General features: G+C 35.2%; 3 protein-coding genes across 7 annotated transcripts; all 3 read right to left on the bottom strand.

The window, feature by feature from the left end:
- Positions 1 to 2,676: 2,676 nt before the first annotated feature.
- On the bottom strand, positions 2,677 to 3,512 carry LOC108972414. Of its 5 annotated transcripts, none has more exons than XR_001993631.1 (3): positions 3,422 to 3,509; positions 3,254 to 3,367; positions 2,677 to 3,100 (listed from the first exon to the last, which is right to left on the bottom strand). XR_001993631.1 is itself a non-coding variant. In XM_018938975.1 (2 exons), exons 1-2 carry the CDS (start codon positions 3,459 to 3,461, stop codon positions 2,778 to 2,780), a joined length of 363 nt encoding a protein of 120 aa, XP_018794520.1. In that variant the 5' UTR covers positions 3,462 to 3,512; the 3' UTR covers positions 2,677 to 2,777. The 5 variants fall into 5 exon arrangements, 1 of the variants encoding a protein (XP_018794520.1); XR_001993632.1 differs by having other exon boundaries at positions 3,274 to 3,367; XR_001993629.1 differs by having other exon boundaries at positions 2,677 to 3,367.
- A 1,878-nt stretch (positions 3,513 to 5,390) lies between these two features.
- On the bottom strand, positions 5,391 to 6,666 carry LOC108972407 (clumping factor A-like). The gene is made up of 2 exons (XM_018938968.1): positions 6,615 to 6,666; positions 5,391 to 6,487 (listed from the first exon to the last, which is right to left on the bottom strand). The coding sequence occupies exons 1-2, from the start codon at positions 6,652 to 6,654 to the stop codon at positions 5,508 to 5,510; spliced, it is 1,020 nt and encodes a 339-aa protein (XP_018794513.1). The 5' UTR covers positions 6,655 to 6,666; the 3' UTR covers positions 5,391 to 5,507.
- A 4,165-nt stretch (positions 6,667 to 10,831) lies between these two features.
- On the bottom strand, positions 10,832 to 11,560 carry LOC108972416. The gene is made up of 2 exons (XM_018938976.1): positions 11,499 to 11,560; positions 10,832 to 11,369 (listed from the first exon to the last, which is right to left on the bottom strand). The coding sequence occupies exons 1-2, from the start codon at positions 11,536 to 11,538 to the stop codon at positions 11,002 to 11,004; spliced, it is 408 nt and encodes a 135-aa protein (XP_018794521.1). The 5' UTR covers positions 11,539 to 11,560; the 3' UTR covers positions 10,832 to 11,001.
- Between the last annotated feature and the right edge of the window lie 1,178 nt (positions 11,561 to 12,738).

Genomic DNA, 12,738 nt, shown 5'->3' with positions numbered 1-12,738 from the left:
GTAGATAGCGAGTAGGTAGGTACACACTGTTCACTGACGACGTTAAAAGTAAAATAAAAGGAAAAAGAAACACAATAAATTTCTCTCAACTGAGTTCTCATGATTAAAGTGGGATTGCAACCAGTCAAATTTATTTTGAAAATGGGAGAAATTTTGAAAAGTTCAGTTCGATCGAGATTTCTTTTAAAGGGTTTACTTCCTTTATCGCATCTCGGCCACTAAAGTTAAACATTAACCTTTCTGTTATGAAAAAATGTTAACAACTTATATAATATGAAATTGAGTTCAACATTGGTAGGTTATATAGAAAACCCACTACAGAAAATGCCTCTCTTTACATTTATGGACAGAAGCAGCTAATTTTTATAGTTCCTTTACCAAAGAAAGGGAGGCGTACATTCTTCAATTAACAGCATCAGTAATAATAGGTAGTTATTCTCCTAAACCCCGGTACGAGCCCCAAAGTAAAGACAGGCATTGGCTTATCATTAGCGAAGATGAAACTCCAACGCACCTACCAGTTTTGAATCGACTCTGACAGTCCCGTAACTAGTCTCGAAAAGATAATGCTAATCACCTAGGCATTTTAAAACTCTTGATTAATATGTTCCGTTTCGTTTTCATATTGTCAAGATCAACCTTTTTTTTTTTATTTGTAATTAAGTACTTTGGCAAAAATCTGCATCGTCTTTGGTTGTCATTTGTTTAGCCATCCAGATGATTTATGGTATACTGTTGGTATTACCTAGAAGAATAGATAAAGAATCCTTCTATGAAAGCATATTTGCTATTAAGATTCGTTGGTTTGTAGAACCAGTGACTTATCTGGTGTATTCTTCTAAAATTGCATACATATCTTAAAGACTAGCCAAAGCAATAATTTGTATCTTACTCAATTCTGTAATCCAGCACCGCCCAAATGAACAAAATATGACGAATCGTAATGAAACACAGGGGGGCGTTCAGATGATTATGGTAACAAGATTCTAGATTACTTACGGACAAACAATTTTTCTACCGTGCATAATGTATTTTAAGTTTGCCATGATGTTTGAAACTGACAAAAAGATATTTCGAAAACCTTATAAAGTGTATATACAAGCAGCGTTCCAAAGCTATATTGAAGCAGAAGGAGACTATTTTGAACAAAATAAATGGATTTTGCCGAAAAGTAGGCGGAACCGTAACCGTAACCGTAAGTCGGTGAGGAATATTTCTTCAAAACGGCTTGAGCGATTAACTTGATTTCACAGCATCTTCTTAGTCAGTTAATGATCGAAGGAATAAAGTTTCTGATAAAAATTTCGTAACTTTTTAAGTCACTTTCAAGTGCAAATTCTCTTGCAAAAAAAAATTTGGGAAGCCGCCATTTTGTCTAAAATCATAATTTTTGACATTACTTGTATTAATCTATGCTAAAATTAATATTTTTGACTTTTTATTACAGTTAATTTGGATCAGGGATATCCTCCGCACCGCCAAAGACCTTTTTGTGGAGGACTCTCTGGAGATCTTCTACAGGAACGACGAAACCCACTATTTTTGTTAATAAAATGCGAATTTTTTTAATACGTTAAATTCGCTAAATGTTCGTATATTTTATGTATATCTTCAATAAAAATCCTCTTCAGAAAAAATTAACAAAAAAACACATTTTTTGGAACTTACATGTGGAAATTATCCCTTAAGGCGGTTACATGTTACGGGTTTCAACAGTCGAATTTCATTATCTCCTCTAGAATATTGCGCCTATTTTTAAATTGATCCGAGTAATAGTCTTGGAGATACAGCCTTGAGTAGTAGTGCGCTAGAGACTAGCTGGGCTAAGTGCGCCGTCTTTAAACGCGTTTTTCTCGAAACTGTGTTTTTGAAGTCGGCTTGCAAGATTTCTCAAGAACTACTCAACCGATCTTCATGAAATTTTGCACAGGCCTTTGAAATACAATTATTAAAGATTTGAACGAAGGACTTCTTTTCATTTCAACTATTTAAAAAAATTAATACGCGAAATTTTCACAGAATTTTTTTTTTTTTTTTTTTTTTTTTTTTTTTTTTTTTTGTTTTTTTTTTAATTTTCTTTCAAACATCCAATTTTCAGATTTCTTTTTCTTTCATCCGAGCTCTATGGCTGAGTGTCAAATATTTTTTTCCATAACTTTCATGATTTCGGTGTTAATAATGCATGTTTGTAACTATGATTATATAGTATATACATTTCAAATAAAATACTTAATTTTTCATATGAGAAATTTTTTTTTTACCTTAGGGTAAACTAGTCCCATAGTTTTTGTGATATCGTTTTGAAATTTGAACATGCTCTTTTTTCGACAAGAAGCTACTTGTTGTGTCAGAACCGATATCGGACAACGATAATATATATTATACCTGCTATAACAACTGACCGATCGAAATCGAGATAAGATTAATTTTTACTTTTTCGTATGATCAAATGTGAAAGGTATTATAGCTTCGGTGCAACTGAAGTCAATGTCGTTTTTTTTTCTTTTTTTTTTTGTTTTTTTTTTTTCAACATAAGGTTTGACCAGTTGTGGCGACTTAATTATGTTCAATAATCACCAAACGAAGCAGTTAAGTTTATTAAATATATTCAATTTACTTAGTAACATAATAAGCGCTTTTTAGATAACTTTTCTTTAAAGAAAGTATTATCGCAATTCAACAAAATTATTTTAACTTGAATCAAACCATTATCATAATAAACGGATATACAAATCTTTGAATAATACATTCAACTTTAAATTTTTTTCCATCATTACTTAATAACTTGAGTCGCTTTCACTTATACCCCAAATATAGGATAAAAAACTTAAATCACTACTGTAATCACTACTGTAATCACTAGAATCACTTTCCGTTGCAGATGGCTTGCCAAAAAACTGTTTTGTCATAATTTCAATACTCTGCCGGTGCGTAGAAGCTCCACTTCCTTTAAAGTTATTTATCTGAAGATTAACTGTGTCATTGTTTACTTCTGCAGACATCTTTCCATCGTTTGACTTTGAGATCAATTGTGTTGCACTCGCATCTCCTTCCAAAGGCTTTCCACTAATTCTTAGTATACTGCTGGCAAGTAGTAAAACTATAAGGAAAAATTTTAAAATTTTATAAATTGTAAGTGTTGTTATTATCATAGGTTATTGGATATTATTCCTAAAGTTTTTGTGGTTTCCGGAGCACGCTTGATACTTGAAATCGTATCTCCAAATCCACCCGTTATGAGCTGTGACCTTACTCTAGTGATTTGCTGTGTACCTAGCTGCGGTAATGCGCAATTTAAGTATCCGCTAGCAGTTCCCCTTTTGTGCCGAAGTCATGCTCTCTATTTAATTTAAGACAAGCCAGACAACTTAAAAAGTATTTCACTAAACGCTCATCCAATCGGTAAAGAAGTTGTACTTACTCCCAGTCATCAAATGCAAATACATAGGCAACGGTGACATCTTGTTTGCAAAATTTAGTAGAATTTTAGCTAAATCACTCAATTAGATAAGTAGCTGAGAACTGCATTGAGCAACGGTTTACGGCAACTTATATGGCGCAGCTATACACTAGTCTACACAGTTTAGTATTATTTTGGAACTGAGTTCTTGAAGGAAATTCTTCAAAAAGAGTAAGGCAAATTGGCAGGTACGAAATATTCGTGAAACTTTTAGTGTCCACTGAGCTCGTGCGGTCTCAGATTAAAACCGTATACTTCTTCGATTTGCATGGACCGCTCCCTTGTGTCATCGCAGCCCGATGGAACAAGCTATCTGGGTGCAAAACTGCAAAAGTCATGTGCAAAATGGTAGGTAAGCATATGTGTCCCCATGGCACGATATATTGATGGAGGTATCGATAGTGAGGCCACAGAGTCTGTTAAAATTCAGGTCGAGGTATCTTTAAGCATCACTACTTCTCATGGACCTAGTAACTGAACTGCAACTGGTCAAAGAACCAAAACTGGGCTATGGCTTATTGGCCTACAAGATTAACCTAACCTATGTCATTTAGCGCTTGAGCTTTGGGCCCAATGACTGTGCTTGGCTGGATATTAACCTTGTTCTATATTTAATGATTGTACTCGAACTAATCTGTTATTGAGCATAAGCGGACAATGTACCCGTCCTATTTTAGCTAAAAGGACTTGAGTTTGATCGATCTGTTTCTATGACAGCTGTATGCTGTAATAGTCGGATACCGGTGATTCTGACAAATGAGCAATTTTTTAGAAGTGAAAATGGATGAATGCAAAATTTCAGACCGATATCTCAAAACTATATTCATACGGACAGTTATGCGGACATAACTAAACGACTCACGCTATTCTGACGTTTCGTCTTGAGGGTTACAGACTTCGTGGCAAGCTCAATATACCCTCTTCAGGGTATAATCATGCTCGTATGCAGTACAAATTGAATTCAGAAACTCTGAAATGAAAAATAAATATCGGTGTTTCAGTGTAGGAGGAAAATATTCTTTATTTAATGGAGACTGGCGTGTTTTTGCATATCTCTCAGTTTCTAGTGGGGACGTGACCAAACAATGAAACAAGAACGCTTATAAATACTAATCGTTATTGAATTATAGCAGTTTATTAACCAGATTAAAGCTTTGTCTTCAGAATTTAAGTAACAAAGAGCCAAGTGCAAAGACTCTTTTTACATGCAAAGCAAGCATTTTGCCGATAGTAGTCGGTTCCTACAACAGCGAACAGCGAACACTGTTTGTAATATGATATTGTTGTGGCCTAGATATGTGGTCCCACTCATGCCAAGTAATTGCTTAGAAAACTGGGTGTCGTTGAGCTCAGTAGAGTTTCAGAAGTTTCCTAAAGCCTAATGGATCTTGAATTACCCTTTCAAAGCTAGATATACCGTAGTTTTTTTATACAACGAACTGCGCAATCAAAGGATTATTTGTTTATAATTAGTCTAATGGATAATCTCTTACTCTTACTTAGTTGTTCGAAAAAGGACTTCTCACAAGTGAGCCGCCTGAAAAATCTTACGCACCGATCCAGCCCGATCATACTCAAAAACAACTTACATTGGTAGGTCTATATTTGAAGCTTTCTTATGCGGACATATTCCAAGTCTTTGCTTCACTTTTATTGTTAACACTTACACTTCTTTAAGTTGTCAATTTCTTTGATTGCTTGCTTTATTAGATCTCATGTCAAAACAAAGACTTCCAAATTTATCTATAGGCCGTATTGTTACTAAAAAAAAAACCCTCATTTTCTGGCGCACGATGGAATAGAGAATCAAGACCATTGGACTGTCTGCTGCAGACTTCGGATATTTAAAATCCTCTGGTAGATATTATAAAAACTTTCAAAAACTCTAAAAGCTCTACGTTCCAATCTGCTCCATAATACAAAAACTTCGTTACAAAGTCGAAATGAAGTAAGACCCAATAACTTTAGGCGCTTCAATTATTTTTATTCACTCTTCTCTTACACGTTCAATAGACTTACAATACTTGTGTGAAATTAAAAATGTATATTACCAACGGCAGATTATCTTTGTATTCGATTTGTTTTCGCTTTTCGACTGTTGTAACTTGCATCCCTTTAAGTTCTTTGTAAGAGATTTCAAAAAATTCTCCAAATTTATTACCGTTGACAAACGAGTTTCTGATTCTTTTATGACCCGCGAACTATCTCCACCATCACTCTTCTCCTCATCTTCACTTTCGCTTCCATTTTTCTCAGCTGAGTTATCCGTATCCTTATCCTCATCGGTGTTACCTCCACTTTCGCTTCCATTCTTCTCTGCCGAGTTATCCGTATCCTTATCCTCATCGGTGTCACCTCCACTTTCGCTTCCATTCTTCTCTGCCGAGTTATTCGTATCCTTATCCTCATCGGTGTTACCTCCACTTTCGCTTTCATTCTTCTCTGCCGAGTTATCCGCATCCTTATCCGCATCGGTGTTACCTCCACTTTCGCTTCCATTCTTCTCTGCCGAGTTATCCGTATCCTTGTCTTCATCGGTGTTACCTCCACTTTCGCTTCCATTTTTTTCTGCTGAGTTATCCGTATCCTTATCCTCATCGGTGTTACCTCCACTTTCGCTTCCATTCTTCTCTGCCGAGTTATCCGCATCCTTATCCTCATCGGTGTTGCCTCCACTCTCGCTACCATTCTTCTCTGCCGAGTTATCCGTATCCTTGTCTTCATCGGTGTTACCTCCACTTTCGCTTCCATTCTTCTGTGCCGAGTTATCCGTATCCTTCTCCACATCGGTTGTACCGGTTTCCTGCGAATTACTTTCCCTACTTTTGCTACCATCTTTCCCTGGTAGATTGCTTACTTCAATCATATCTTCAAGCATCTTAGATGTGAGGCGTCCTTGCAGAATATCGTTTATGGAATTAATTATAATTCTTATAAAATCTAATAGTTCATTTTGTGCAATTCCTAGCCACCCATAATTTAAACTCATTCCGTGGACACTTGGGATGTCAGCGACAAGAAGAATAGCTGCAAAGAAAAGTTTACTACTCATTTTAATATTATTATTTCTCTATAAATTAGTTAAGAGAGCTTCCTTCGAACTTCTTAGTAGCTTTCCAGCTTTCAGTGCCCTTGAGAAATCTCTATTACCTACCCACTATGAGAACGGATAAACACAGAGTTTGCGGCTTCATATTGTGCACAGTTCAAATGTTGGAGAATAACTGTCGAACGATAAGTTATTTGCCTTAAATACAGCATCCAGTTTAATCAGTCTACAAATTGTAAATAATTTTTAACACGAGCTCATTTTTTATTTGCCTCAAATTAATAGGACTTGGAAATCTAAAGAAAATTCACATTAGTATATTAAGACTAAATGAGAAAATAGCATAGAAAATTCCACTTAAGTTTTCTTCTAAGTCTTTTGCAGTAATTTGAAGGACTGATACTATTTTTGGGGCACTGCTTGAACTGTACCTGGTTACATAGCGGTTAAAAATTAATCCGAATTTACGCTAGCTTCAAATTTGTTGCCACAAGCTAAAGGGGTAAGCATAATTTTCAATCTCCACAATATCTTTATGTGCGAGGTGTAAATACTTCTTTTGTTCTGTCTTATTATTCTGGTTTCCAATATAGATCTCCCCTTTTATCAACACAAATACTAGGTCTGAATTTTATGTGAGCTAAACCCTTTCTACCCATCCCTTATATTTTCGAATGTAGCTGGAAAATTATTCTCAGTCCCACTCTTGCTCGGGCATTTATGTCGTCAATATATTGTAGAGATTGCAAATACGTAAGGTTAAATGTTTGTGGAAATTAAACCAAAGAAAAAGTCAAAAATACTCAGTATCTTGGAAAAGTGTTACCGAACGCATTTTGGTATTTTTCCTGAGCCTACTATGTTTTTTCTTTTTTTCGTTTCCATTTTCTCAGTTCGAAAATTTGGTTAAGCAGTGTCATTTAAACCAAACCAGATACGTAACTTGTTTCTTGATCGCCACAAAACGTGTTTGGGCATTCTAAGTCTAAGTTTGCTTGGAAACATAATAGAATTTTTGAACACGTTTAGATTTATTTGTTAATTCGAGTGATGTAAAATAATGTTTAGCAGTTGTCAGATGTCAAAAAATAAGACTGTGTAAGGGAAGGTAAACTAAACGAATCAAAAGAGGGGGTCTCTCATTCTACTTCAAATGGATGTTTTTTGGCTACCCAGAAGATACTTGGTCTAAGACTAGTAGTCGTGTACTGCTTGAGCATCGCTTGCGTGAACTTCTACACATGGCTCCATCCGCCGAACATGACCCCAGGAAAATCAACCATCAACATGACCACCTCAGGCACAGTGGACGCCCAAAAGAGTTTTGATTTTGACGAAAATGTCAAAAAGGTCCACAAAGTAATTTTGGATGACTGTAAAGTGAAGTGATTCACGCTATCAGGCATTCTAAAATATCAACTGAATGTTTACATTACTTCATTCACGAATACTTAGGTAAGTGAAAACTCTGTGCAAAGCGGGTGCCACACGTGAGCACTTTTAACCAAAAACAAAGACGGGTCGATTTTACGGATCAGTGTTTGGAGACATTCAGTCATAATAAACCCATACTTTTGCGTCAGTATGTGACAATTACTGAAACTTGGTTCCATCATTTTACTGCAAAGTACATTCGTCCGTCGTACGAACGAACTGCACACGTTGTACCCACTCAAAAGCGTGGAAAAACGCAAAAGTCGGCTAACAATGTTATGGCCTCCGAATTTTGGGATGAGTAGTTTTATTGAATACCTTAAAAAGGAATGACCGAAGGAAATCGCCGGCAAAAATCCATGAACTTGGCTTCAAATTACTTCTGCATCTATCGTGTTATCCAGATCATGCACTCAGCGATTATTTCCTGCTCACAGATTCTTATTTTGAAGCAAAGGACAAATCGTGCTATAAAAATGGTATCGAAAAGTTGGAAGAATTTTGTCTAATAAGTCTGTTTGCTATGATAGGCCGGATACTTTTCAATTTACCCGTTATATCCCAGTTAAGATGTAGGATATCTTAGAAATGTTCCACAATGTCGCCCTATACGCTTGTTATTTTAATGAACGAAGTAACTGCTTGAAAAGATGGAAGAGAGAGACCAAGGAAAAAGTAGCAAGCAGAGACATCATATTTTATGTTATTCTCTGTTAATATTTTTGGAAACCCCATCGATGTTATCTTTTTTAGACAGATCACTGAACACTGCTGTGGATTTGAAAGGGGAGGAGGAAAGCTGTAATGAGATTGTTAGATAAACCATCTCACAGATACTAAAAGTATCACCAACAAACCCTTTCCCGATAATTGCAGTCGCTTTCGTATATAAAGCTTCGCAGTCGTATAGATGATATTTTATGGTTTCCACTTCATGAATGTTTCATTTATTGCTGTGATAAGCGCTAGGAGGACACGCCAATGTTCTAATAGACGAAATGCTATACTGTCTGAGTTTAGTTTCCATGAAAGCTTCCTGTATAAAATTTGTCCTAAGAAGCTTGACTTATACCCAATTATTAGCCTGCTACAATTTCATAATGGTGGCATGACTTTTGGGTTCCGTGTTCCTTAGTGAACAAATCTAGTATGTATTGCTAGCATTTAATTTTATTGCGCCAGAAACAGTCCGCCGATTTATGTCATTTAATATTGTTTGCATAAGTTTAGCGAGAGAGTTTACAAATTTACCTCTAACCGAAACTGGCACATCATCAGCGTACGCCGTATAATAAATACATTTTTCTACAGTTTCAGAGATGTACAAATTTTTAAGCTGGATATTATTGAAGTTTTTTTCTATAAAAGCTACGAGGGTGTACTCGTTTACGTTTTGAAGTTTTTACCGAGCATAAAGCGGATTCTGTGGATTTTCCTTAGCGTATTTTGAAACTTCCAGTTTTCTGGGCTTAATTTAAACATAAGAAAATATGTACTTCTAATACATTATCCTACATTTTTATGAGAAATGTGGGAAGACTAACTGATCTCAAATCTTTTGGACCCGTATGTATGCTTTGTCATGCCTTTAGTTTATATATTCTTTTGACTTTCCTCAATAACGAGAGAATATAGTAGCGCCCCTTCAAAAATGGTCCTGGGTATTGCTAAAGTAGTCCTGTGACTGAGCAGTCACTGAATACGGGCATAATAAATCAGGTACCGGCGATTTGAAGAACTTGAAACTGCTTTTCGCTTAATATACTTACATTATTTTCTAACACTTTACCTGCAGGAATCCAATTTATCACTAATCCACACTTTTATATATACGTTTACTTACACAAATTAGTGAATATGTTCGTTTTACTCGATTGCATTTCTTCATGCCTTACTTTGGTACTTTTACATCACGATGATCTTAACAGTTCCATGCTCTCACCGTGCCAGAACTTACACAACAAATGTTCGTTGCCAAGAACATGATGGCTGCCTGCGATCCACGACACGGACGTTATCTCACTGTTGCTGCTATCTTCCCTGGACGTATATCAATGAAGAGAGTTGACAAACAAATGCTGAATATACGATGATAATGAAATATTCAAAATTTCACAAAATGAATGCTCAAACATTCGATGGAAATGGCGAAATCGAATTGTATTTTTATTTAATTAAATGAAGACAGGTAGTTGCAAAAAAAAAAAAAAAAAATCTTGCATTTGCACCTGCCAGTTCATTTTACTACAATTTCTGATATTTGCCGGCACTTTTCTCAATTCTAGATTTATTCGGTGATCAATAAGTTTACTTAGATGTGCTATATTTTTACCTCAAAAGTTTTAACTTTACTTTCAACAAAATTTTTATTTTAACTTTACTTTCAAATTTTTAAATCTTAACTTTTTCATGTATCTGCATATAAATAAAATAAAAAATTCAAATAACAGAATTCTTAAAAATTCGACAATGGAGTCCAATATGTAATTAGCTCATTAATTGTAGCATGAGCCGTGTTATTGCATACCAATAAATAACCGCTCAAGTTTCGCTGAGATGTGATTAGGAATTTACTCACTTAATGAACCAACATTATTATCCATAAAATTTAGAACTCCACCTCACGTTCAAACAGCAGAATAAACCCTTCGATATTGAGAGATTGATTATCGTACATGACAGCACGCTATTCGCTAAATTCAATTAGGTTCTACTAGACCTACCAATAATAGTCTCACTGATATATATATCTACGAAAACTTCATTTGCTAAGCAATTTCTTGGGCACATACTGTGGTGGCTTCTACGATCTGCGATCTGGCTTTCATTCTATATATTTTAGACCATAATCTTCGTTGCAACGCCAAAATAAATTAAGACCCAATAACTTTAGGCGCTTCAATTATTTTTATTTACTCCTGTTTACACCTTCAATAGACTTACAAAACTTTTGTGAAGTAAAAATTTTGTTATTTAAAAAAATTTATATTTTACCAATGGCATGCCCATTTTGTATTCGTTTGGTGTTTGCTTTTTGACAGTTTTACTTTGTGTCCTTTTAAATACTTTTTAAGATATTTAAAAAACTTATCCAATTCAATAACTTTTCCACCAATGTTGATAATTCCTGCGGATCTACATTTGCGCTTCCATTCTTCTCTGCCAAGTTCTCCATTGCGTTATCCGGGTCGGTTACATATGTTTTCTGCGAAATATCTCCAATTTCACTTCCGTCTTTCTCCGCCTCTGTTGGATTGTTTACGGTAATCGTAAATGGCCGCATTTTGGAGCGTTCGAACAGAACATCGTTAATATCAGTACCTACACCGCTTATCAAATAACTAAGTTCTTGCGCTGCACGGCTTAACAAATTGTTAGTTAAATACATTCCTTGAACGCTTGGTATGTCAGAGGCAAAAAGAAACGCTGTAAAGAAAAGTTTGCAACTTAAATCAATATAATTATTTCTCAACAAATTAGTCCATCAGTTAAAAAATAATTTCCTTCGAATTGTTTAGCAGCTACCAACGCGCTGAAGGAATCGCTAATACCTACCCACAATGAGGAACGGCAAACACAGCGTTTTCGGCTTCATATTGTGAGCAGTTCGACAGATGGAAAATAACTGGCAAACTATAGCTTATTTGTAGGGCCTTAAATACAGAATCCATCCATTAACTAGTCTACAAATTGTAAATAACTTTTAACACATGTTTACTTTTTTATTTAACCCAAATTAATGGAACTTAGAGATCTAAAGAGAATTCATTTTAACACTATACATTGTGAGTCTGTAAGGGAATAGCATAAAAAATCCGGTTAAGTTTGCAATTTTCGTCAAAATATCGTCATGATGCGCATGGGTTGAAGTACTGACAGTATTTTCGGTGCACTGCTTTTGCCTTACATGTTTACATAGGTTTTACAATTTAAAATGTGTATTAAGCAAATTTTCATTTTATTACTATATGCTAAGGGGGGTAACATCATTTTCAATCTGTAAGTCTAAGTAGTTCTGTAAGTAATCTGTTTATCGACTGCCTAAAAATCTTCGTTTGGTCCCTTTGTTGTATTTTGCGATATAGATCCTTTTATCAATACAAAGTCTAAGTTTTAAGTGAGCTTAAATCTTTTTACCTACACCTGATGTCACTGAATGTAGCTGAAATAATATCCTTACTCTCGCTCCTGCTCGGGCACGTCAAAGCATCAATGCAGATTTTAGACGCAGCTATGCGAGCTTCAATTTTTTTAATTTTTTTGCAAAGCAAAGCAAGGATAAAGTCTAAAATTCATACCACTTAATATTCAGTATTTTTAAAAGATCTACGGAAGTTTTTTTTTGTTTTTGTTTTTTTGGTTTTTTGTTTTTTTTTTGTGCTGCTCTTCATGCTACTTGCGATTTCCTCAGTTCGTCAATTTTGTGAACTAGTGTCTTTGAAATAATAGACTCCAATCCAAATACCTTCTTGATGTATTAGTCGTCACAAAACACGTGAAGGCATTCAGTAGACAATGAAACTACGTCGAAGCTTATAAACAGAACAGGAATTCTGAAAAACTTCTATTCTATTCCATTCCATTGTATTTTCATTGATTGTTGTAAAATTATTAGGCGGATGGAGTCATGTGAGGAAAGTTCTCTGATTGCAATCAGCCTGCTGTTATTAACTCGGCTATAATCACGTAAGCGGTGTCTACGCCATTAAAGAAGCAGAAGAAAAGTATGTACTAGCAGTTGTCAGACACAAGAAAACAAAATTATACTCGTATATGTTATATAGTCTAATTAGCT

Source organism: Bactrocera latifrons, unplaced genomic scaffold (assembly GCF_001853355.1).
Source record: "Bactrocera latifrons isolate USDA-ARS-PBARC rearing strain unplaced genomic scaffold, ASM185335v1 scaffold_4, whole genome shotgun sequence".
In the NCBI taxonomy this organism is placed as follows: Eukaryota; Metazoa; Arthropoda; class Insecta; order Diptera; family Tephritidae; genus Bactrocera; species Bactrocera latifrons.
The sequence above is the reverse complement of the archived record's forward strand: the minus strand, read 5'-3'. Positions and strand labels throughout refer to the sequence as shown.

Excerpts from the sequence above, each read along its gene's own strand:
- LOC108972416 (XM_018938976.1), bottom strand. The coding sequence starts at position 11,538 with ATGAAGCCGAAAACGCTGTGTTTGCCGTTCCTCATTGTGG. Across the intron at positions 11,370-11,498 it reads TTTGCCGTTCCTCATTGTGG|CGTTTCTTTTTGCCTCTGAC; the intron begins GTAGGTATTAGC and ends TTTTCTTTACAG.
- LOC108972414 (XM_018938975.1), bottom strand. The coding sequence starts at position 3,461 with ATGTCACCGTTGCCTATGTATTTGCATTTGATGACTGGGA. Across the intron at positions 3,101-3,421 it reads TTTGCATTTGATGACTGGGA|TTTTACTACTTGCCAGCAGT; the intron begins GTAAGTACAACT and ends TTTTCCTTATAG.
- LOC108972407 (XM_018938968.1), bottom strand. The coding sequence starts at position 6,654 with ATGAAGCCGCAAACTCTGTGTTTATCCGTTCTCATAGTGG. Across the intron at positions 6,488-6,614 it reads TTTATCCGTTCTCATAGTGG|CTATTCTTCTTGTCGCTGAC; the intron begins GTAGGTAATAGA and ends TTTTCTTTGCAG.